The sequence below is a fragment of the Pholis gunnellus genome, assembly GCF_910591455.1.
Source record: "Pholis gunnellus genome assembly, chromosome: 6".
NCBI classification, from domain to species: Eukaryota; Metazoa; Chordata; class Actinopteri; order Perciformes; family Pholidae; genus Pholis; species Pholis gunnellus.
This window is the reverse complement of record NC_136532.1, coordinates 11,405,688-11,433,023: the sequence shown is the minus strand read 5'-3', so window position 1 is coordinate 11,433,023 and position 27,336 is coordinate 11,405,688. Positions and strand designations below refer to the sequence as shown.

Below are 27,336 nucleotides of genomic sequence, written 5' to 3'. Positions count from 1 at the left end.
ACAAGTTAGTTTCAAAGGCCAAAATAAAATGATGTCAAGTTGCAGTTTACATCCATGTCTTGACCTTTGACCAACAAAATCTAATCAGTAAATGCTTGAGTCGAGGGGTACATCCCAAGTCTCTCGTTTGTAACTTCCTTGCTCCTCACTCGAACCGGAAGTTGTTCTGCACCGCCATATTTGCAGCCGTCCCAAAGCCCTTATTTATGTCTCGAGGAGCGAGGAGCGCCCCTTCATCGTTCATCAGTTATTTGATTGGACGCTGCAGCCGATCGGACTGATCTGATAGTTCTCATTACTGGAGCGTCATACCACAGAGAAGACAGATCAGAGATTAAACTCTAGTTTTATTTTTGATTTGTTTTCTGCTTCACCATTTGGTTAAAATGTATGTTCATTGTAGGTCTGAACAACTAAAAGACCACAAACAACTTTCATTTATCAGACAGATTCGTCTTTTCATGATCTGATATTTCCCACAGTAACTTTTATTATGGATACAATTAAAGTCAGAGAGAGCTGGAGATTTATTTATTCTATCGTCATTTCCATTCAGTCACGTGAGGCTGATCATTACCGAGTGTCGGGTTTGATGAGTTATGTCATTTCAATCCCCCGAAACATTGAGCCTGATAAATTAAATCCGGTGTTCAAGAGCCATAAGCATATTCTGAGTTACTCAATAATGACTTCACAATCACAATTTCAAAATGTAATTCATTCATAAATAAGACAAACGCATTCCGCCGGTAGAAATCGTTCCTGAGCTTACAAGCAACAGAACACAGTATAAATACTCAATGCAGTTTATTAAACCGGTAACAGGCTACAGAGAGAACACATCTCTCTGGCAGTGGTGCTTACTGTGTCTTTATTAGTGCAACAGCGCATGTTTGCAGACACAAACTCGGTCAAAAGACTCTCCAGCTGTTAAAGCCGACTGACAGCTGATCCAGCTGTGATCAGCGGCCGCCGTCATCAGAAACAGACTTTGCTTTACGTGATGCTCCTGAGGAAAGGGCGTCTCATTTCTTTTAAAACATATTTCCTTGTTTCTTCTCTCCTCGTATGGTTTTTCTTGCGTGGAAGGGACAAAGGTGCAAGAAAAAGACGCAAGTTAGGGAAACGTGGATTCAATTAATAGACTTGGGATGTACCCCATTGGTGCCAAATTTGAAGAAATTCCCTCCAGGTTTTCCTTAGATATAGAGCTCACAAGAATGGACCAGAGGGACGGACAACAGACGGAACACCCAAAAACATAATGCCTCTGGCCACAGCTGTCGTGGAGGCATAAAAAGCCTCATTCTTGGACAAAGAAAAATTAAAGATGAAAGAAGTATTACTTATTATTTAGCATTGTTGTTTGTTGCATTTCCTGTATTTTTCTATTAGATCTCTGCAGAAGTGAATCTCTGTGGCCTAAATTGTTTGCACAAATTACTGTAAAATACGACTTAAGAGGAGTTTGAGATGGAAGGCAACAGATTTGTGAGTAAAAAAAACTTTACAGCTGCAACCAAATGTTTTTAATTTAAGTTAATTTAAGTTATTTTCCTTATATATCCTAATTAATATATTTCCTAATTATATTATATTATATAGGAATATTTATCTGTTGAATATTTTTCTGGTTAAACAGATTGTCACTCATTTAGTCTAAAGAATGTCCAACTCAACCATGATTTCCTGGATTCAAAGGTGGCATCTTCTTGCTGCTCGTTTTGTTTGATGAACAGCCCAGAGCCACAAAATGTATTACAGTATCTTCACTCCGACATAAAACTAAAAAAGAGAAATGTAGCGAAAAAGCTGGAACCACACGGTTTGGTATTTCTGGTTGATAAATGATGTACATGATTACTCAGATATCAAAACCATAAATGCATAATTGGTAAAATTATAACAGGATAATTATCATACTGTACATATAGCTTATTTGGACGTTTACACATTTATCTCTCATCCCTTTCTGTTGTATTCTTTTACACATAGCCCTGCAGTCCTTTTACACTTCCATCTATCCGCAGTACTGACACACACAGCACACATGCACTTTAATCACTAACACACACCCACCGCGGATGAAAAGCCATTTTCCATGTTTTCATGAAGAGTGCACGTTGAGTTGCTCACTGCAGCTCTTCCCTGATTCTGTAGTCAGCATTAACGGCACGTGGCTTAAACCTACACCCATGTGCACACTAGGACAGGAGCAAAGACAGACACACACACACACACACACACACACACACACACACACACACACACACACACACACACACCTACACACACACACACACACCCTTGGACCTCCCTTTACATACACCCTTGCATTAATGCAGCTCTGACAATGCCTGCGCATGCACAAAGTGGTGCATGTAAAGAAACGTTCACTCGCATAGAGTACATAGTTATACACAGCAGGCGAGCTGAATGCATCTAAAAATAGCACCCTATTGGCACCCTCACTGTCATCATTATTCCTTTCATCGTCCTTATCAGCAGTGTGGGGCTCATTCAGTTGGTGGACAGTCAAGCCGCTTTTATGGAGCTTTACTCGCTTCCCCATCGTCACCAACATCACCATAACCCCCTCATACCCTCTTTTCAATTCCTGCCCTACGTCTCTCTTCTCTGATATTTCCATCTTGCGTCCCTGAAACCCTTCCTCCTCCTTCTCTTCTTCCCCTCTCTCTGCCTGCTTGGTGGGAAGCACTGATGAGTGACACCCACCCCAGAGTGGAGAGAAAGAGATGAAGGGAGGACAGGAGGGCACATCCCGATGGAGAACCTTTATCTTGGCAGAATAGGCCCGTACAATACAGAACCAACAACTAACAACAGATGAAACGTCGCAAAAAGATGAAATGAAGGATGAGATGATGAAACACTGCAGAGAAGAACAAAAGAGGCGAATAAGTTAAAAGGTGAGACAGAGGAGAATCTCGACGGTGCTCATCTTTTTCATGTTGTAGTCAAATTCTCTGCAGTAATTATTAAAACACAACTAGTGGAGATGCACCGATGTATTGGCCAGTTTTCAGCTAATCAGCCATGACCAGTGAGCTGCCAGTCAGTCTCATATTTCCACGTTTTTGCACGTCACATTTACACATGTGCCGCCGCCGCCGCATGATAGTTTAACGTCAGCACACAGTGGCACGGACAGTAACGTCACAGCCGCACACACAACATGTCGTCGATGTGAGTGAAGAAGACATCAAGCTCGCAACTTGTCACAACTGCAAGCCCAAAATAAGCAGTGGAGAAATAAAACAACAATCAATCAGAAATTAATTATGTTGTTATTTATTCCCATGTTCTGCTTATGTGAACGTAGCAGTGCAGTCGGTGAATAAAAACAACTCCTCATGACCAAGCTAAGTTTTTGTGTCTTGCTTGCCATCTACTGATTAAAGTGAAGGCGGTTAGCCCCGAAGTTAGGGACAACTCCAGCTAAGCTTCACTTGAGCTTTTCTCCTTTCAGTTTTCTTTATTTTCAATATTTCTTTTAACTTTTTAATTCATAGCACTAATTGTTTAAATTCTTATTTTTGGTTAATGGCTGAATATTAACATCCCTAGTTGATGATTCATTTTCGACTAATAAACTTATCGATTAACCGTTCCAGCTCTTAACCTGACAATAAAGAACTAAGGCTAAGAAAATAAGCAATAAACCAAAAAATAGACATTAAAGTGGATTGTTGAAATAATCAAACCATTCTTACCACGTAAAGATCGCAGTTCCTGCCCTTTGTGGTAAATTACAGACTGAGTTGGGGTAAAACCTTACAAATTCTCAACCCCCACTGTCATTCAACATCTATATTAACTTGGCTTTCTTCGAGCAAGAGGAGGCACCTACAATAGGAACTCCCCACCGCTGCACACCTGTGGCCTGAGAAAAACACACTTCTGTTCTCACAAAGCATGTGTTCCCCCTCTAAATGAGACCCATACCAACTGCGGAGAAGTCCCCGACCCTCAGCAAAGCCCTCCAAAACAGGAAGGGAGCACTTGAGTTGGTGTTTGATGAGTGAGAGTGGCTCAAGGGGGTTGTCAAAGCTGAGAACATATAAAGAAGCACACATGGGGAGGTTGGAGGTCAGTTCAAGGACTAAAAAGAGGGAAAAGCAGGAGAGGTAAAGCAATGCGAGCGTCTTGAAAACTAGAGAGCTGGATAGAAATAGAGAAAAGAAGTACAAAAGAAAGAGGAGAGAACTCAAGGGTTTGGATGTGATGAGAGCGAACATTGTAACTGAGGCTGTACACGATGAGAGGGATCAAGCGGGAGAGAAAAAAGCAGAAAGTGAAAAGGTGATACACTGTTGGCCCTAGTGAAGGAACATGTTTGCACTGGGAGGCACATTGTGTGGGAAAAGACTTTGGAAAATTGAGAATAAATTAGTGAGAGGCGGCCTACTGAGTGCAAATGTTTTGGATCAAAGTAAGAAGGACCGACAAATCAACAATTTGTTTAGTAATTTGAAGGAGGGCACGCCCTGAAAAAAAGTACAATAATATATGAGAGAGAGGACAAAACAAGCATCACTTCTGAGCAATAATCAAAGCAAGAGTGACCCATTCAGTGAAGAAACGGTCTTGAGCTATCTCAATACAATTCACGACAAAGAAATATGTCGTGAAATTTTATGGAAGTTCAGTTTTCCGATAGTGTAGTAAAATGAAAGAAATGCTTTTGTGTAAAAATGTTTACTGCACTATTCTTACCTGAAAGGACGAGGGGACACACTCTGCTTCAAGAGTGCTGAATTTATGTAACTGCCTCAAAAATGGCCTCATCAGCATGTAAAAAAAAATAACGTCTACAACCAGAAACAATGCCTCAAAATAGTTCCAACCTTAGACAGCACATTGGCTTCCATATTGAATAAATGGAGCATGAATGAGGAATGAACAGCCAAGGAAGTGCCAAGCAAGAAACCCACCACCCTGCGCCTCAATCTGCTACCAGCACACGTACCTTTTCCCTTTTTCTTTGAGCCCATTTCTTTCACATAATTAAATGCCTGCTCTGTCATGCTCGGGGTTATTTATCAATGTCAAACTCGTCCTTCTGCCCGTGGTGCTGGACATGTGTTCTCACACTGTTACTCTTAAGTGCTGACAAAGGTGTCCTTCAGATTTGTGCACAAAAAAAAAGCTCTTTTGAATATGTAACCGACAACATTTTATATTTATGTTGAAACCCAAATTAAAAGGGCAAGTCTGGTGATAAAAAAATCCAAACCAAACCAATACTACCAAGAGTATTGCCTGACATGCAAAAGCCTGATATATCTTAACTCTTCTGTACCTTCACTGTTGTCCAAAAACACATCAGTAAGCCACACAGTTGCACTTTGTTGCAATTTTGAGTCAAAAAACCATCCTGTAGCAGAAAAAACCTGCTAGAGCACTATACTGTATGTGCATTAATCCACAGTTTAAAATAGTCCCCAACAAATACATTATTTATTCCCGAGTGATGTTTGCTAAAAGCTACAATTCCCAGCTTTTTCAGGAAAATATTAAGCCTTTTTTTAATAAAAGGTTTATGTTTGTGACCTGCCTTTAGAGATCTACATCTTCAGTAGGAACAAATGGGCTTGGGGCTGAGAATCGTAGTCAGTACATGTACAGGCTGGGGAAGGCAGAAAGTATTGAGTTACAGACTAATGCAATGTTAATTTAGGTCTTTCCAGGGGCAATATTGCAGTCATTTAAGAGTTATTGTCAAATTCCAATGATATGCATAAAACTGTTCAAATCAAATTAATATGTGAATTTGTGGGTTTTCTCCACGTGGAGGTGTGAGCAGAGAAGTACATGATGCACTGAACCGCTGAGCAGTGTCCAGAGACCAGAACTGTGAGATAGTGTGGTATTTCAGACTCATCTATGTTTTTCAATCCCTCAGTTAGAAGTGAATGGTAATTATTTTGTGGGAGGATGATTCTCTCGCAAAGTGGTACCATCTGGATTTGCATTTGGCAGCATGTTTAACTGCTACTGTGACCTATCAAACTTGTATCACTGAAAAAATGAGCAGTTTAGAGCGAGATGAAAAAAAAAAGAAGAATAAGAGACTGAATTGATCTCACACACACACACACACACACACACACACACACACACACACACACACACACACACACACACACACACACACACACACACACACACACACACACACACACACACACACACACACACACACACGACATGTGACCTTTCACATGAATAAAGTCGTCTAAATGAATGTATGACCATGCTCACTGGCTGCAGGCCAACAATAGCCCAGCCGTAATGCGGTATGTTGGAGCAGTATTACACCACACACAGTGAAATATGACACTGTCCTCACATAACCATCATACCGGGAAGAATAATACAATGTGTGGTTTTGTACGTGAGGAAAATATTGATATGTAAAGAGTATTTCTGTAGCATACTACTTAAGAAAGTGGGCCTGCAGATCCTCCACCTCCTCTTCTGTATTTGAAACTTACATAAGTCGACAGTGAAAATGTGCAAGGTCGACACAGGATTGTAGGAGTGAACTCCCTCTCTCTTGATAAAGTGCAGCAGCAGTGCCATGTATCGAGCTACATATAAACACACATCATAGATCACCCTAAGAAACCCAATTTATTCCGAATATCATTACAACATTTGGTTCGGTCATGAAAATGAATCACTTCTGCAGGTCATAAATGCCGGTGTGCATGTCGAGAGCAGGACAGAGCTCACCTCTCCTGCCATTAAATCATTCATGACCCTGCAGTGCTGTGGACCACACAGTGCAAGACCTGCCTCCACCAATCTGTGTCTCCGCTCTGACAGTAAGCACACACACACACACACGCCACTACACTCTTAAGCCCTGCACTAAAATCAACCTCTGCAGACGGCAATTACAAATGCTCATCCAGTCAGGCACACACATTCAGCCTTGTGTCCACATTCATGAGCTCTGCAGAAGGTTTGGCTGGATACCGATCCTTGGCCGGAGGGGGGGGGGATTCCCCAAGACATCGTGCTCCCTCTCCTGTCAGGTTGTCCACGAATGACCAAAATGTTCCTGCGCTTATTAAGAGCAAATTAACCTCCAAATCCCTCTCTGTCCTCAAATATCTGCTTAATGACTTTGTTGAATTTTGTCCTTAAACAAGCAGCAGCCAGCTTGGGAATCTGGGGACTTTTACCTTAACTTACTGCATTCTCCCTCTCAATGAGGGAGAGGTCTTCAAACATTTGCTCTCGAGTCGTCCCACCACTTGTCCTCTGGATCCATTTCCCTCCGAGCTCTTTCAAGAGCTGGCTTTGGGTACATCCCCACAATGTTTGAGCAGTCCCATGCCAGTTAGCCAGCTGTTGAAAGGGCCAACCCTAAATCTATCAAGTTACAAACTACAGGCCGGTCTCGCTACTATCCTTTCTATTCAAGGTTTTATAGGGTGCAGTTTTTAATCTAGTCTCAGACTTCGTCTCCCACAAAATAATCTCCTTGATCCAAACCAGTCTGGTTTAAGAGCTTTCAGTGCACTGAAACTGCACTGCTGTCAATGAAAGAAATCCTGCGGTCAGCGAGAAGCGGTGCCCAGTCATCTGTTCTCATTTCGCCGGATCTGTCGGCAGTCTTTCACACAGTAAACCACCCAAATCCTCCAGTCCACCAGATCAGAACTAGGCGTCTCTGGTAAAGCACTACTGTGAACAAATTAGTACATCGCTTTGGACAAAAGCATATTCACAATAAATAAATGTACTTAATAAAACCCTTGTTGGCGAGTTCCACATAATATAATCTGCAGATGCGGTTATTTATAGGAGCCACCAAAGTTATCTATGCAGAGAGGCTGGAGGATGGGTTTATGAGGCAGGCGCAGAGGGATGGCGATCCTTTATTGGCAGAATAATAGACGTTTCCCTCATGACAAATAAATCAGATAATCTGGATTATATGTTGCACCCTTATCCATCTACCCACAATGATCTAAGGTTGAATATTAGAATAATCAACAGCATTAATAGCTTTTATAGAGTACTTGACTAACTATACGGTTTCACTGCAGTTTTGGGGGAAATTATATGAATCATTAACCTCTTGAATTCTTCTTGAATTCCATCTCTCGGTCGATCAAGCCCATGACTGAACAAGCGCAGAAATCCTTGATGAATAATTGATGACTCTGCGTAACAGTATTGCAGAACAGCGTTGAATTGCTGCACTGGATCAGAGGGAGAGGCGGGTGTGAACACAGCTTGTATGTGTACTGCATGCTCGACTGGTATCTGGGGCAATGTGCAACTCTGTACGTGTTGGGTAAAGACTGTGTGTGTGTGTGTGTGTGTGTGTGACAGCTAAACACAATCCGATGATTCCTTGTAGCAGTGCAGTGCCATGTCCTTCACACCTACTGTCCTCTTGACTCTCTTCAGGACATGGCCGTGTCTTGTGGATGATCATTGACCCAACTGTCAGCCTACTGATTGCATCATGCTGTGCTGTGAACCTGCTCAGATGCTGACCAAGTCAGGATGAAGTCGGATGTAAATGAGATCTGACCGTGCTCCGACCAGCAGAGGGAGCCAAGACCAGCTCATCCTTCATCTGTCCTCTGTTATCGGTCCATCTTTAAGAACTAAAATACATGAAACCTGATATTCCACACCACATCTTTGACACAATTTCAGTTTGAAATTCAAACCAAAGCAATTGTCTGGTCTGGTCTGTCAGGAAATCACTACGTTCATCTCCATACACTTCTCTCTCCAGCTATTGTTCTCACACTTATCCCTGCTGTAATATCTGGCTATGCAGCATTTTATATTTGTTTTAGTTTTCTTTTAACCATTTGTCATTAATCTTCCTATTTATAGAAACAGACATCTGGATGACAGTGCTGAGCCATCCATTGGGTGAAACCACACAAATGTATGCTCACTCACAGCCACACAGAATATACTGAAATGAAAATGTCTTTTTCACACTTCACATTTAATTTTGCATCCAAATCAGTTCCAGTTTGCATATTCAGGTGAAGAAGGCAGTGATGCCACAATCAATGTGGTAAGACACAGTACAGGCTTAACTTTCAAATTGTTTTATTTAAAACAATCTTAAACTACTCAAAGTAGAAAGCAGCTAATGTTTTACCTTGATGTACGTAATGTATTCGACAAACGTTACAGTAAACAAGGATTCTCTGTCTGGAATATAACTTAAACAACAGAAAGAGAAAGACTATAGAGTTCAGGCTCGTTGATGTGTCAGCAGACAACTCAAAGTGAAGAACACAACAATGCCTTATTCTAAACTGAGAACTGTTGACACCATATGTTTTCACTCAACAGAATGGCTTGTTGGAAACATGAGCCATATTTTTTACATTCAAGCATACTCCTCTGCTCAATAGCGAGATATTCTGAGCACATTACATAACAACAGAGGCTGAAGTTCAATGATACTGCAAGTATGAAAAAAGGCATGTGAAACAAAAATAAACCGAATAGATGAATTCATACTTTTCTCCAAACATAGTGGAATTACTGAAATCTACAATTAAATGAAAGTAAAATACATTTTAGATTTCCAGAAATAGGTCCAAATGTAGATATTAAGTTCAAAGTAAACACTGAATTAAATTGTGAAGTAAACATTAAGCATACAATATGTTACATTATAATTATGACTTGAATGTGAAAAAAGTAAGCAAGACGGAGTGAGGGAAAAATGAAGAGTAAGTAAGTGTTGAAGTGGATTCAGTTTCATCGATTCAGCAGAATGCAAGAATGCTAAAGCGACTAGAATGGAGTGACAGCGGGGATGTGTGGTGAGAGAGCTGATGAATGATGGAAAAACAGCAGTTGGCTCAAAAAAGTTGCTGTATGATGACCGTCAGCCTCCTGACCAAGGACAGACAAGAGGTGACAAGAGCTCATGGATAGTGTTGTCCTTTTAAATTGAATGGCAGCATTAACACTTCTAAGACTACAACAAATTATTATTTTAATTATCAACTTTTCTCCCTATTATTTTCTTAATTAATCTTTTAACTATTGCAAATATGTTCAACAAGAGGAATAAACACTCTGGATCACTGCTGCACTGCATTAAAAGACGGTTACAAAGCGGAATCGTTACCTGCGTTCGAGAAGAGGTCAAAGCAAGTAAACAAACTACAACACATGCTCCCAGTGACGGGAGAGGTCAGGAAATGGTCGTTTATTTTCTCTTTTTCACTGATCTTTTTCTTTTCTTTTCAGTGAAGTTTACTGTTAAAGTGCACTGAAGTTTATTGCTTAACTGGAAAATATCCTTCCACCATTAGATATGTTTTTCAGTGTTTGATAACCACATTTGAGGAATCATTGCAAAGGTTTTTATACTTTGGACAATGTATCAATATCGGATGTTTTTCAAACTGCCTAATATCGGTATCTGCCCCCAAAATCCAGTGTCAGCTGGGCTGTATTACACAGAGTCATAACCTTTACTGTCACAGACCAACCACGCTTACGTTCATGCTTAGTCAACACCCAAACGCCCATTCTGAGGCAGCAAAAACAGGAATGTTTGCCATTTTTTATTGAAAAAAACCCTGTAATTTTTCTGTCCATCAATTAATGGATGAATTGTTTCACTCTTAACAGGACCGCTCTTGTGAAATAGCTGCAGTTATTTTTTTTAATACACACTGACAAATGATGCATGTCTATACACAGCATACACAGACAGCAGAGAGGTGTACAGCCAACACACTGTTTGCTTCTCAAATCCCTAAAAAGTTAACAAAGATATGTCCAAGAGATCCTGACTTGAATCATTCACAGGTTTATCTACGTATACACAAGTACACACGTCGGATGCGTTCCAGCAATATGTAGGCAATTTATGGTCTGTGCCTGAGGCCAAGATGGGGCCAAAGTTGGTGCTCGATGCTCTGACAAACGTTTTCTCCATTACCAGCAGACGTAACTGTCCTGCACTGCCTCAAGCTCCGCTATACATTCTCCTTCACTTAGACTCTGCATGGAGGCAGCAGGGGGGAAGAAAAAGAAAAAGAGTGACCGCGGGAGCGAGGGAGGAAGTGCTGCTCTATGAAGAGGCTACAAAAGGAACAGAAAAAGAGATTAGGGCATAGTGCATGCAGCCAAATGCAGAGTAATCAGGATCCAACTCCAGCAATCAATACAAATTAATAATTTACCAAAAAACACATGCCAGATTATCTTTCTGACGGTCAGTCTGTCCATGTCCCTCTGATCAAACTGGGTTGGAAAAGACGCAGTGCTCAACTGCGGTGACCTGTTCCATATGGTAAAGATAGGTTTTCAGTGAAGCATGTTGTTGTACATTAAAATGAAATATGGATGTGCGTAAGAGCATACACTGTTAAAGTGTAAGCTAGATAAAAAAGGACTTCATTCCTGGGGGAGATATGTGTAGTAGTGGTGGTGGTAGAGAGAGGGACCGTTGAGGAGTCGTTTGACCGGAGGAGAGGCACAAGAAAATGAGAGAATACAGGAGATAATGTCAGTGTTCACATAGTGATTGGAAAGTCCTCCGTACAAACACTAGGTGGTGACATCCAACTTTCACACACAGCAGCCGACACTGTGCTGACTAAGGGCTGGCTGACAGTGGATGCGCGTTTGCCAAGTCCACATACATGTGTGCTTACATGTGATGGTGTGCAAGGTGCGGTTGACCTTGTGAAGCTGCTGCATACACGCACGTTCTCCTTCATCGTGAGCAGATACCGCTACAGTCCCCAAGGACCAACCCCCTCCCTCCTCTGTGATCCAAACTGATTAAATATGGCGTGGGGAAAATCCAACTAAAACATTATCTGAACAAATGTCTGTTCACTAGATCAAAGGATTTATAAAACGGGTGTGGTGGAAGTTGATTATATACCAACACAGCACTCCCGCTTTCTTTTCATGTCTACCAAAAAACATAAGACTGCCGTAACAGTAAAGATGACTGATGCCCCACTCCCCTTCCCCGTCTCTCTCTGTTGCTCACTTAATCTATCTTGTTTCTCTCTCTAAATGTGAGATCCATAGTTCTTAATGTAAAATCAGAGGCTGAGAGAGAAGAGAGGGAGGTGTTAAGAATCATGAAAGCATGGTCTTGCAGTGTTGCAATGTGCCGCAAGTAACTGCGGCAGAAAGAGAGAGGGAGGGAGGGAGGGAGGGAGGTAGGGGAGGTATAGTCTATATTGAGGCAGGAGAATTGATTATGGGAGGGATGAAGGAATGTACTGTAGGAGGGAGGGAGAAAGGGAAAGGGGTGGGCACATGGCTCTGCAAATCTCTGGGGTCAGCCAATTAGAGGCTGGGTGACACAACCATCCTGCCAGCTAGTAAATCCTGCGCCACAAGACAACCCACGTGCCTTTGTTCAATGAAAGTGTGGCTTGTACACAGTCACACGAACACACACATAAAAAAAAAAAGTGTTAAGTACACAGTGAGATTGGAGGTAGTTAAACAGCGGACAGGTAAGTACTTGAGTGGCCAGGGTCGCTTGCTTTAACGGCAGAAGAGATCGAGTATTAACTTATATCATTCAATCATCATTTGAATGACCGTATACGTCAGGACCAGAGAGGGCTCATATCCCAGCTGACAAGACAGCTACCAACACAGAGCCAATCCTGTGGGATCCCAACAACTCATTGAGTCATTGGAGTGCCGGAGTAAAAGCAAAGCGCCTCTTGTAGGACATGTCACTCTTCATTTCATTTCTTAATAACCAACCGATTAGTTACCGGTTAGTGAGTATCGGGCTGATGAAACTGACATCCCTACAGCTAACGTACGGAGGTTCCATGGAGTGACATCATGGTGCGTTCACGCTCTATTCAGTAGAAATGTGTATTCAGCGAAGGAAAATAACGTTATCATGATGTGTTCAAATGTAGTCTTGTAAAATGCCGTTTTGGGCAAGAAAGTTCACTTAAATGGTTTGAAAGAGAAGTTTTCACAACAATATAAAATAGATATTAGAGGGAATTATGAATTATGTCATTTTTAATGCTGCTACTCTGGACAATACACAAACCGCGGTGTGAATAGTTTATTTTCTACGAAACAATCAGCAAAGTTTCCCTTAAATAGTAATATTATTAAAGCTTAACCGTATCCAAAATGGAGCCTGCCATCAGAACCCATTTGTGCGAGTGATGCAACATGGTCTTTTTGTTTTTTAAGTGCTACTGTACTTTTAGCATTTTAACATCAACAAATCACCACCACATTTCCACAGTTTGAGAATTAAGCATAATTAATACAAATACAAATAAATAACTGTGTCTACATTGCATTTTCCAGTGTGAAAACAGTCGCCAGAGTCATTGTTAACTGAAAAAATGTATGGGTACAGACTTTGCAAAGACATAAAACTGTATTTCAATTAAAAAATTAAATAATGTTTACGTGTGCTACTGTACATGTATCGCCCTCAACATAAGCATGGATGAATGAATGGATGAATGAAGGCTTGGTTATGTTCTGTGTATCTACGTACATGTTATTGGCCATCCTCCTGGAGAGCACAGCATCACTGTGCATGCTGGGTGGGATGAGGATCAAATCAAAGTGACATCACCTCTGCCACCGAGGGATTTAGATGAAGGGGTTGACAAATGACTAAGCTTTTAATACCAGGTCCATGATGCTACAACACTATGATGACACTTGACACGAGGATTAGATGACTCAAGAAATCTGCACTCCACTAGATTTGTCATCAGGGAGCATAGAGCGATAAACCAAGGCACCAACCAATGCAAAAGTCCTGGTCGCGTAATGTCATCATCCGTTACCCAAAAGGACCGCTATAGTCATACAAACTGAACCTGAATCCCTTCCCTAAAAGCCCTGCTCAGCGGCTGTAACATGTATACTGTATTTCAAGACGCCACTTTGGCCTATGCAGGTCTAATTCAGTCAGGAAATTCAGACTCCAAACATGAACTCAATCTCCTCCTTCCCATCGCATTAAATGAATCAGACGTTGTCTATTGTCCACACTCAGAGAACTGGAACTGTGAATTACAGCCCGGAAGCTGTGCAGCTGTAATGACCTACTGCACTGCTGGGTTTAGAATTAAATTATTCCTCTTCTCTCTGGTAGACAGGGGAAAAAAAGGAATCATCATATCAATCAGGTAAATAACACCAGTCATTCGATGCATAGGAAAAGGGTGCAGAGTCACCCTTGGGTCACCCACACTTCTCTGATATGTCACTTTTTGCTTTCACTCTCCTCTTCTATGGTTCTGCCTCTGGGCTATATTCCTTCAGTCTAAACGCTCATCATCGCAACAAAAACTTGCACCCAGTCATTTACACATAAGGTGCTTCCCACACGTACAAATATAGTCCTACACGGGCAAGCTTGTTTTCAGCACAAAAATGCATGCAAACTTGCAGAATCAATTCTCTAAAATGTAGATCTCTGGATTGCGCCACCAAAGATAATAAGACGGAGTCTTTAGCTATAGAAACTCTGAGGCTGCACACACACTAGTGGCTGAATTCTAACATCAGCAAGCTAGTATTTGTTGATAAACCAAAGAACTCGACAAACTGAGATTTTGACCAGATGATGGCATTAAATTTAGAGCCAGGGTATCACCAAATGTATTCGATTAATCCTGACAGGAACATAACTGTCTTGGCAATACATCTAATATTTGTTGAGCTAATTCACAAAAAAATAAACAACCTTGTGGTGGCGCTAGGTGACAGGGGATCATCAAGAACAGTGGGAAACATCCTCTGGGGGCCATGGATGTTTGTACAATTTTGTTACGGCAATCCATCAGATAGTTGTTTGGATTTTGCAGTCTGGTCCAAAGCGATGGTCCGACCAAGGGCCGCAAATACAGCAACGGTATCCGCAAACACAAATAATTCATAGTAAACTACTCATTTATTCTCCATTCTTTATTCTGTGTGCTCACGTATGAATAAAAAAGGAACCACAGTGACCAAATCATAAGGTCTATAAAGGTGGATGAGGATAGAAACATGCATCAAATTGCACAGAACCCCTACTGTTGAAAGCTATATGCCCCGTTGATTAAAGCCGAACACACAGGACAAATACAAGATTTCTCTACAGAGCACATCAATACCGTAAGAGGCAGGTTGCCCATTGCAGAGGCTCCTAGTTATCGCACATATACGTCCAAGAGATGCTGCAGAGTCTGAGGATATCACGGCAGAACTCCGAGTACCTGGACATCAAACTACACTAAGCTCCCTCTCCCACCTCCTGTCCTTTCCTCTCTCAGCATCCAGAAGGAGCTTAAAGGGAAAAGGCTCAGGTTGGCTAACTGACACCAAAAGCTTTCCTTTTTTTTTTTTACAACAAGCTGTCCAGCAATGACCTATAAAATTCCTCTAAGATTCTCTCTCTCTCTCTCTCTCTCTCTCTCTCTCTCTCTCTCTCTCTCTCTCTCTCTCTCTCTCTCTCTCTCTCTCTCTCCACTTTTATTTCATTAAGGATCCATTTCAATAACCCTGATCTCTCAATTCCTGTTTCAGAGAGTTACGTAACAGCTGCACTATTAGAAAAACAACAAGACAGATTAGTGCAATCGGCCAAGGAGAGGGATAGAAAGGAGAATGAAGTGGGAGGCACAGGGGGGAAATCTAAGGAAGCCCCTCACAATATGACACATTATTTTACGTCCTGTCTCACAAATGAAAAGATTTGACTGTGCAGTGGGAGGACGAAGGCTGCCATTGTTAATATTTCTGGGAGGTTTACTCAAACCTGTTGTTGGGAGACTAAAGCTTTGATGAAAGCGTTGCAGTCCTACGTGTCAGTTTAGTTCAATTACAATCATCAGCTAGGAAACACACCAATAAATGCTCTCGTATACTGCAGGCTTTATAATTAAGCGGATGCTGATGCTTGTGGCTTCAGTTTTAAAATGAAAGAATGAAGCACTGCAGTGAGGATGAAACTATCTATCCTCAGGCGTTGGAGTTTTGGGGAAGCCTAATCCCTGCAGAGAGGGAGTGCCTGCTGGATGCCTGATGCTATTTTGCTCTTGTTTATTTCCTCATTTTTGTATTTTAAAGATTGGAAAGGGACTTTTGGAGCAGGGTAGTCCTCTCATCTCTCTAATCAACTGAAACTGATTGTATGTGGTATCTGCTTTGGAATCACTACTCATTAATAAAGACCTGCTATCGCCCTGGTAAAGAGAGGAGGGGGAGGAGAGGGCTGGGGGTTGGTGAATTGTCCTCACGTGTGCCTTTCGGCCCTGCTTTAATTAAAGGAGAGTAGGCTGCAGCTCCCGGCCAACCTGCCCCAGCAGCACTTATTGTAGAGTCAGGAGCTGGACTCACTGAGGCTCATTCCCAGGCTCCATCAACATGAGTGAGTGCCTCAGTGAGGCCTGCTGAGTCATCTGTCTAAGGGTTTTCACTGGGCCACCTGAGCCGCAGCCCCACACGCACACACACATACACACACACTATTGTCTTCATGAATTCTAAACATAATATTAACTTAATAGCAATCTTAAACCCAAGACTAGGGCTGGGCAATATTAGGGTATTATATTGATATAATCTTACATTTTGAATATGGTGATATGGTGTAAGTGTTATCTTTTCCTGGTTTTAAAGTCTTCATAACAGTAAAGTGATTTTCTGTACTTACCAGCATGTTCTATTATTTTCCTTTGCACACTTGTCAATATATCCACGTTACTGATGATTATCTATCAAAAATCTCATCTCATGTAAATATTCAGTGAAAGCGCCAATGTTCAACCCTATGACATCGATAGAGGTATTTGGTCAACAATACTGCGGTATTTAATTTATCCATTTTGCCCAGCCCTACCCAACATGTGGAAATCCAATAAAATGCATTTATGCAGCAACCACACATACTGGCTCCAGAAAACCCCAACTCCCTCTTATTTGTATCTACTTTGAATACCATTTTCTGTCCAATATGAGTTTTCCACTTTGTCACCCCTAATTCAAAAATCTCTATGAATATGCAGGTGCATTGGACACGTGAGGTCTCCCTGTTTCATTCTCTCAAGGCTGGAAATAGAGTGACAGCAGGACTTACAGTAGATCTTGTTTGTTTAATCTGTACAGAAAACAAAGTGTAAAAAAAAAAAGTGTCAGTTTTACGGTGGGTTTTGGCGGGAGCGGTGACTTCCTGAATTGTGGTCCTCGCTGTGAGGTTGCTTGGCAACCACTAGTGACTCCAGGAAGTTATTGCTCGGGCCCTGCAGCTGGAGCGCTATTGATCTTCTCATGTAACTATCAGCACGGAAGGGAATATGCGTATTCCCCAATATTTGAAAACATTCTTATATTCTTTAAATAGCTACTGTTTGGGACTGAAACAGATATCAACTGAAGCAAAGAACCAGATGAGAGACAAACATCCACACACATAAAAAAACGATTTGCATGTTGTAGCAGCAGATAGTGAAATGAATTACCATCTGCCAATAGTTTGAGCTAAAGAATGTTTCATTGAAAATTCATAACTTTAATCACAGTAGCTAGTAAAGGTACAGGTAAGCAGACAGGCAGACAGGTGCTAGAGCTGCCTCTGACGGGCTTAGTCACTGCTGCAGCACCCCTAATCCACTGCACCAAACCTGGACATACACTAAAACACACACACACACACACAAACACAGCATCCAAACCTGCAGCACCAATCTGTTTCAGACACCGACACATTAACCTCAGTGAAGGCTCTGCTTCCTGTTCAGACAGGGAGGGTAAGAGATTTTGGAGGGCAGACAGATACGAGGCTGGAATGCTGATCCACTGCTGCCACCTCTGTTTTATATGAAGATGGAGATAGCACTTAGATAGCACTTTCACTGTTGCAATGTTCGCTGGCAGCCATGTTAGCTGCACAGTCCTGCACCATGGCTACAGTTTAGGGAACCTGAGAGTCTATGCGGCTGATTTCTACCTTTAAGATGCCTGATGGGCTGCGATACACAGCTGCAGCCAACACCTCTGAGTGCCAGACTGTATAAAGCAACACAGGAGTCATAGTGCATCTGACCAGACTGATTGTATTGATGAGTCTAAGTACCAGCACCACTAAGTGGTCAGTCCTCAGCTGCCATGACTCTTCCTCTGCACTCCACTGCCTTACAAGTAACAGACGAGCTTGACTTAACAGAAACTAGAAGTGCACACAAATGATGACCTTTGAGCTACATCGAACAGACTCATTAAACTATTCATTGTTTGTCTCGTTTTTTCACATTTGATGGTTCCAGCTTCTCAAATGTGAGAATTTGCAGCTTTTTCTAGTCTTACATACAAGTAAATTCCTGAAAATTTAATATCTTGTTTGGACAAAACACCTGACATCACCTTGGGCTCTAGGAATAATTATGTTAAAAAGGAAATAATTGTCAGATTACATAACAACATTAGTAATTTAAAAAAATGGCCGATTGATTGATAATGAAATTCATCGTTGGTTGCAGTCATAATAGCTGCATATAAAGAGATTTACATTTGCATTCCCATGTCAAAATGTTGTTTAAATTAAAGAGATTAGATTAAAACTCAAACATGTTCCTACTAAATGAGCAAATGGCAAATGACACCAGAGAGCAATTCATATTGTTGCATACAAAGATACTGTATTGGACTATTGGATTTGTTAAACACCCTCGGGGTCATTAAAAATCCAATTGAAATAATGATATGGCATTTACTACCAGCTCACAAGACAAATTTAGTTTGTTGTTTTGTCAAGACTTTATAATTGGATGTTTAACTTGATTAATTTAACTGTATTACTTATTTTAAATTGTACTTCCACTGTTTTGTAACTTGCATATATGTCATGAAGGGAAATACATTGATTCTTGTTCTGCTTTGTGTTCACAATTCTTGTCTTTCTACATTAGTATTTAAACAAGTGATAAAACACACTGAAAATATTGAAAAAGCTTTTATTCACCAACTACCAAAATTGAGCAGCCAATATCTAAAGAGCGCAAATCTTCAGTCAGTTTAGAAATAAATGCCAGGTGTGTATTTCCTGTGACCTTGGAATAATCCTGAATCTTTAAATATGTGAAGTTGAAAAATGAAAATTGCACTAGATTGTGTCAGTGATGCTGATATGAGACAAACAATACAAACACTGCAAAGCACTAGTTCATACTTTAGTGTGAAGCTACATCGCTTCACACTAAAGCCGCTTTAGATGTGGACACAAACCTACGTACAGAATTAGGTGAAAATAGGTGCTGACTAGGACAATAGGGCTTTGTTCACATCCTGACAATGCTCATTTTTCAAGAGGAGCAAACTCATCAATAAAAGTAATTTGAGCACAGCATTAGCCACTGCTCAGCAACTGACCTGTGCTGTATAATACCACTACACCATGAAGCCAATTAAAATGGCACTTTCATCCTTTGATAATGAATTGTTAGCTTTAAGACTCTGGACATTCATCAGCAGACACAGGGATGGAAATAATCAAGTAAAACACCAACATACATCAGCCACAAGGAGCACACAAGAGGGTGAGCGAATCAAAAGCTCAGCTAGCAGCCCCTAGAGGCCATGGGACCAACCGGACCAAAAAGGAATGAACCAAGGAGGGTCAGAAAAGGAAATGTCATGGCACCATATCGCATGATATCGTTGGGGTACAACGAAGTCAAATCTGGACATGGTGAAAGGCTCACTGCAGTGTGATCATAGAACATGAAGATGATTGATTAGCTTCACTGTCTGCAGGCAGGGTGTCAGAACAACTCTGAAATGATTGAAAAGATATTTAATAAAAGACCATGAAGAAATGTTTTCTATTTTAGAAAGTTTTATGAATGGACCACCATCCATTCGAATGTACACAAAAAGCACAACCAAAATAAGTTGAAAATATTGGTCACGTAAGTAAAGATCGATTAAAGAAGCTACGAGTAATTCCTTCATATACTAGCTCACAATAAATGTTGAAATTATACAGATAAATTGTGCAGGATAAATGGTTGAAAGGCCTCCGGTGAGGAAGGAAAATGAAGCTTGCATAACAAAAGCCTGGTTTGCTGCTAACAACATTATACAACAAAAAACTGGTGTGCGTGAGTGTTAGTGTATGCGAGCAAAATGTATAAGGTGGTTCAATAAAAACAAAAAGAAGTGGGTTTGTCACAGAGAAAAGTGTTGACCTTGCCTGCTCCGCGAGGATAGGGACACTCCGAGGTGCAGGTCGATACACAAGAAAGCTGATGTGGACAAATACCGAAAAACAGCGATCGAATGGCAAAGAAAGAAAACAACCAAGTGTGGCTTGCTTTGCTTAACCCACATGCAATATCAGGAAACTTCTTGAATTACAGACTGTAGAATTTGACTACCTAGCTGCAGGCAACAGAGAGGAAACAAAGAGGGCACTGGAGAGAAAGAGAGAGAATTCCCCCAGTGTTAACATCTGCCCCAGAAACCAGGAATGGCCGTAAACCGGTGTTAAAAAAAGGAAGCAAGGTTGGGAGGGGGAGCTGGAGGGGAGTCAGGAAGCATATTTGAAAGACTTAAGCTGCATCGTTACGTAAGTGATATGGGATCCTCTGAAACCATACACTTTCAGTCAAAGTTGGGATGCATTAGTACCCTCGCCAGACATCTTATCCTTGCCTCATCCATACTGTTAGAGCAGCAGGCTTTCCCTTCTTGAATCTCATCTTGCCAGACATGAACATGCTGCACTTACACACATGCATAAAACGCACCCACACAAGCATCTCAGCACCTGTGTGTCTGCGATGAAAAACGATTGCATCCGACTCTTCTACAAAAAGAGCGGAGGAGCAAACCCCCCCTGCAGAGACAGCTACGTCAGGTGTATCTGAGTCCCATCACCTTTCCCTCTCTTTCTCTCTTGCACAACAAAAAAAAAAAAAAATCCAACCCCTACACCAGCCTTTCAGCCCTGCCTCCCCTCTCTGTGAAAGTGGAAGCTGTACTGTGTGTCCGTCCATAGCGCTGTCTCTACTGCATCAGCATCAGATTGGTTTACAGCCAGCCTGGCACGGTGCAGACTCGCAGGGCGGCTGAACTCGCTCTTTGGTCGCTGAGGACCAATTTCCCACCAATACACAACAGCACAATCTGCGGATGATTCATTATCATTAATGAGTTTGAGAGAAAATCCAACGAGAGGCCAGAGGAATAAAGTCGACTCGGCAGCTTGGTGATATGTCCCTGCAGGCGATGACTGGCGGAGCAGAGATTTATTGTTTACAACGAGCCCTGCCAGTCACTCCAGCTCTGCCTGGGACTTCTCAGTCAGACACAAGTCTGCAGGTATTGCTCTGCAGTAATTAAAATGACATATAGAGAAAAAGCTGAAAAGAGTACAGACTGTTTTGAGGAAATTGGCAAGCTCACTGTCCTCGTGAATAATTAGTGCTGTAGTGAAATTTAGCTCACTGACACCATACCGCAGTGTAAAAACAAAGAAAGAGAGGAGAGCGAGAGAGAGAGAGAGAGAGAGAATGAGACAGAGATGTGAAGAGGGACAGAGTCACAGTGAGAGGTAGAGTACTACACTGCCTTATCAGACGGCTTAGACAGGACAGTCAATAAAGCAGGTATAAAGCAGTCAAGGGGAGAAGGAAAGCATGCAGTGTGTTGTACCGTTTCCCCTAGTCTGTATGCACAGGACATACACATGTGTGCCGGGGAGACTGTGTGTACACACAGTAGAAACACACTCATGACTGAGTTTCCATGTGTGCCCCGGCACCCCTCACCACAGCTTAGCATGACAGAGAAAGAAAGGGGGGGTTGGGGGGGGGGCGTCCAACCTTCCTACCCCCTCTCCGGCCAGCCCTCCCTCCCCACCCTAAGACCATCACCCCACCCCTGACTACCCCACCTGAGAATAGTCCCAGTACCTTGCGCTTTTTATCCCGTGAGCGACTCCTCTTTTTGACCCTCTCCTCCTCCTTCTCTTTGCGCTCCTGCTCTAGCTGGGCTTCTAAATCCTTGTTCTTGCGGAGATGCTTGGCGGCTTGTGCCATGGCGTTGGTAGTGGAGGTCTGGGCTGCGTTGGCGTGTCCCGATCCTACGGCGGTGGTCTGCGGGACGACAGCGCTGGGACTTCTACCTGGTGCCGGCCAACACTAGCGCTGCCGCTGCTGCTCTGTGTTCCTCTATGGCCCTGCAGAGTCTGCGAGCGTGTTCACCCTCTGCCTCCTCCTCCTCCTCCTCTTCAGCAGTGCAGTCACACACACATCGGCAGTCCTCAGCCGTCTGCTGTGGGATGCTACTGCAACGCTGCTCTCTCTCTCCCCCTCTCACTCTCTCTCTCTCTCCCTCTTCCTCTCTCTCTCTCTCTCCCTCTTCCTCTCTCTCTCTCTCTCTCTCTCCCTCTTCCTCTCTCTCTCTCCCCCTCTCGCTCTCTCGCTCTCTCTCCCTCTCAATTGCTCACGTACACTTCCCTCCTTCAATTTTTCTGCTGCCTTCCTCTCTGAGCTCCCTCTTTCTCTGCACAGAGGAAAAAGGTAAATAACAGTGAACAAACGGGTTTTCTTTCTTTTAGACTTGTTTTCATTCTCGGCATCTCTCTTCCCTTCACTGCTTTGACATTCTGTCAAACTGCTTCGACCCCCCCCCCCCCCGCTCCTCTCAAACAAATTCAAGAGGGGATGAACTGACAGTCAATTGAGCAATAGCCCGAGCTGAGCAGCTTTGAATCAAAGTCAACTCTCCTTCCTTGCATTGATTTTGTTTCCTTTTCCTGTATTTAATTTCTCAGTATCTCATAGTCCTGCTGTGTGTCCATCTGTGGAGGATCGCTAGGCTGCACAGGGAACCCGTCATCACCACAATCACTCGCACACAGAGACCAGAGGAAATAAAAAAATAAAAAATGAAACATGCATGAGGAAAAAGAGAACCTGCCTCTGACTCGTGTACTCTCTCCCCCTCTCTCTGCTCCCTTCTCCCTCTCTACTGTTTAGGCGCTGCAGCAGACCGGATTGGTATCCGTGCAAAGATGTTGGTGCAGTGTGCTTGTGTTTATTAGAGTGAGGCTGTGAGCAATAAAAGGCTATTTCCACATCGCCCCCTGAACATCTATTGAAAAGGGTGATACAGTAACATTAAAAGCTTTGCTTTGTTGACTTCGTTTTCTGGCTTCCGACATTCGTTTTCTCCTCTTTCCCTGACCCCGTTGTAGTTTTTCATACAATAAAAGACAATCGGTGGTATAAATATATGCATTATAATATAAGTGGCATTTGTGTTCTAGTGCTCATGTGTAATGCATGTGTGTATGTGCGCAGTGAGAAAGAGGTGCATAGGGAGAGAGGAGCTGATGGAGCCGGCACCTGTTTACTGGTATTGCTCTGCCTGCCTCCCTCCTTCTTCCTCCCTCCTCCCTCCCCCCTCTCCCCTCTCCCCTGCAATGCTGCTGACGCAGGCAAAAAATATCGTTTAACATCTCTCTTTGCCCAGCTCACTATACATCACATGTACAGTTCACACTGATACAGTAGACACACACGCATTCCACACGTGCTTTAGTGCACACACACACACACACACACACACACACACACACACACACACACACACACACACACACACACACACACACACACACACACACACAGCTGCTGAATGATGGTTATCAGAGTATTCTGCAGCCACATCTTCATTTCTGGCTTATTTGTTCTCACCTTCATTCGTAATTTTAGAGAATAACATAGGCCAATGTACAAATACGAGGATATTATCACAACATCCTATTTTCTCAATCTGTCATTTGTTTCCCATTTTAACAGCTAATTATCAGGTCTTTTCTGACAATTAACAGTTGAATGACTCATGATATTGAGCCCAATTTCAATGAAAAGTGCTCTTCAGAAAGTTAAATCAGGGTATTTCTTGGCTGTGCATATTATTTAATAAGAGAAAAATATGTTGACAAAATTAAGATTATTACCATATTTTAGAGCTATTCCTTTCACTCATTATCTGCTGCTGCTTCCTGTCCGTATCTCTGTACTAATGTCTTTCCCTGTGTTTTTCCTCTGCTCTCCTGCCAAGGCTTCCCCTCATCTGATAGCAGCTCTCTCTCTATACTGCAGCATATTAATGAATAGGACTGGTGATATTGCCTTCTGTCTTCAATGCTACTACACAAATCATTCACTCATGTGGCCCAGCTATGACACAAACAAACACAAATACTGACGGGCTGACAGCTCTGTGGCAAGATATCCATCACAATATTGAACTCCTGGGAATGAGCCTAAATGAATCACCAGAAAGACCGACTGCACTGGTAATAAGGACGTTTTTGCTGACCAACTAAATTGGTCTTGTTATGCTATATACTCTTCCTCAGCTAATGGAGGGGCAGATTTACAGTGGATTTTTAACACAGCCAGTGGGACCACTTAGGTATAGTAGCTGGATCATCTGAGGCTGAACCTGGAGAGAGCCAGTGGAGAAGAGAGCGTCCCTCACCGATCACATACTGACAAACAACATGGTTGCTGCTTTGACAGAAGGCCCCGTTTCAAACACCCGTTTCAATTTCTTTCTGATGCTGCGTTATTTGGCTGCTAATCTTCAAACCTGACATGAATTTCATTGGATGCAACGACAAGGACGTGTTTTCAAAGTACGCAGCAAATGCAACGGCATTACCGTGTATCAATGATGTCACTTCTTATGTTAATGGTGTTCCAAATTACTGCTCCATACTGAAATGCAATGGAAACCAATGGCTAATAAATCCATCAAAAAAACGTAGGTTTTGCTTTGGAAAAAGGAGGTTAGTAATATAACCCCAACATCAGCTACAACAACCATGACATAAACCAGAAGATCAACCCACCAATCAACCAACAGCCCAGTGTACTTAACTTGTTTACTGTATTTAAACAGGATAAACATAGCAGAAGTGAACGTAGTCATGGTGACCCATTGGTTTGTGGACTAAAGTGTTGTAGTCTGGTGTACGGCATTTTGGCCGTCGCCATCTTGGCTTTTTGCAAACAGAAGTGACACAAGAGGGTGGAGCTAAGTACAAACAAACAAATGCATAATTTTTTAGGTGACCAGAAAGCTAACAATTAACTTTCATGAACTGAAAACACACAGTGAAAGGGTTAAAGTTTAGGACAAAAACACGGACAATTCCCAGACCGGACAACGCCATGGGTAGCGACCTGTCAATCACAAGCCAGTCTTAAAACATACCCTGTTTTATCGTCCAATAATGTGACCATAATTTACCGAATTTACATAATGTTGTATTAAAGAAGACTTGAAAGTAGTGATTTAGACCATAAACTTATGTTTACAATGTTTACTGAGATAATACAAGTGAGAAGTAAAGTCATTTTCTCATAGACTTCTATCTGACTTCTTTTTGCAACCAGAGGAGTCGAGTTGTGAGCATCGTTTTTTTATGAAAACATGACCTTGCCACCATTAGAGATATGAATGTAAAGAGCGACGGGCTTCTGGAGCTTTTGATTAAAACACGTTTCACAAACATTTTGGTGAGTTTCAACATGCACTGATGTATTAAGAAATAGTTTTCCAACACATTTTGCTGAAACATGCTAAAATACTGGAAGGGACTGTAAAACCACATATAAGCCTATTTTTGTGTTTTAGAGTGCACCCAGTGTACATTAACTGTCCCTGGGGTGGTCCTGCCTGGGACACAAGAGGGACAGGTTGTGTGGACCTGGGGGCAGAAAGAAACACACAGCTACTGCCCGGCTTCTCTTCAGTGTGACGGCCAGCACCCGCCAGCACGTTAGCCGCTCCAGTGCTCCTCTAAAAACAGTGACGGGATACGACAGAGCCACACACATACACCGTCGCACACCCACATGCAAACTCACCACAGTGAAAGGAGAAAGAGGCAGCCTATTCAGCACATGGAAGCATACTGTACGTAACCCCACTATCAAATCCGGACCCTCTGGATAGAAGCACAGACAGTCATGTAACAGTTCAAGAGCCACAGCGAAATACTTTGGTTAAATCAACTCAAAAAAAGCTAAGGGACACACTAGTCAGACTTAGGTTTACAGCACTCAGTGTCATTTAACACCTTACATGTATTGTCAAAGTGTCTGACTTTGATAAATCCTTCTGAAGACCGTTTTCTTTTAGCAAATAACTTATTGTTATAAGAACTGAAGAGGGTCGATTTATCACATCTCACTTAAAATGTTTTGGCTCTCCTAAAAATACCATGGGCACATTTATATATTAAAAATATATAAAATCACAATAAGCAATGTAATTACAATGAAGGTTGGTAAGAACAAAGGGACAATGTATCGGCCACCATCTGAACCACTCTCAATGGAACTGCAGATGACAAGGCCTTTGCTAAATCTTATTCTGCTTCACCCAGTTTGTTGAGAAAATATCTTTTTGCATGTTGACATTTGGCACTCTTGCTAGCATTTCACATCTATCCACATAACTAAGACGAAAATAGTTTTATTGCTCACATGTATGGCTAACATCTGACCGTCATCTCTTATTTCTAGTTGAGAAGTTCATGAACTCCATATACTGCAGCAAAGCACAACATATCACAATGTGACAATGAGACCATTATATAAGAAAAAGAGCTAACTACTTTTGCTACCCAACAGAGGTTTGTGTTTATTGTACAATTATGTACTTTTAAATATCTCCACACTAACTTATATCAAATTAATCTAGCCCTTATTATTCCCAAGATGTTGAGACAGTTATGTTGAGGATCAATAGCAAAGACATAAAAGGCTACAAGACAGTTTTAAAGGCACAAGTTTGTCGACAGTATCAGTGGGGCTCATTTGGACCCTTCTGCGTCCCGCTGTAGGCAACAGAGAGTGAAGCAGCAGCAGGGAGAACATATCACTATCCCAGTCTGACAGGTAATAAAAGAGACAAAGATAGTCAGTGGCAATAAGCTCCCATGAACATTAAAGTCACCCATGTATTCTTTCTGGTTTTAGTGTCATCATGTGGAAGCTTTTTAGCTGCTCTCACAAGCGAACGGCCGTCAGCTGATGAAGTCAAGTGTTTCGCCTCTTCAATGACCAAAGGCTTGCAGGATGTGTCCCACCTTTCAAGCTTCTCTGAGGATGTTTCTGCACCAAACATCAGCTGCATGTCTTCAGCTGGTCTTCACCTGCCAGGCTAGAAATCCGGTACCCTTTTTGACATCTGGGATATTTGATAACTTTGCTAATGTATATGACTATTGGGCAACTTTCTGCACACTGATGTGTTTGTTTA

The 27,336-nt window shown here is 42.1% G+C and overlaps 1 protein-coding gene across 1 annotated transcript in view; it reads right to left on the bottom strand.

Moving 5' to 3' along the window:
- The window catches only part of ank1a (ankyrin 1, erythrocytic a), a gene marked incomplete at its 5' end in the record, with an annotated part of 82,608 nt that extends 60,520 nt beyond the window's left edge, over window positions 1–22,088 (bottom strand). The window contains one exon of the mRNA XM_079161667.1: window positions 21,963–22,088. Coding sequence (XP_079017793.1) covers window positions 21,963–22,088 — 126 coding nt within the window. The remainder of the gene's footprint in view (window positions 1–21,962) is intronic.
- Window positions 22,089–27,336: the final 5,248 nt, after the last annotated feature.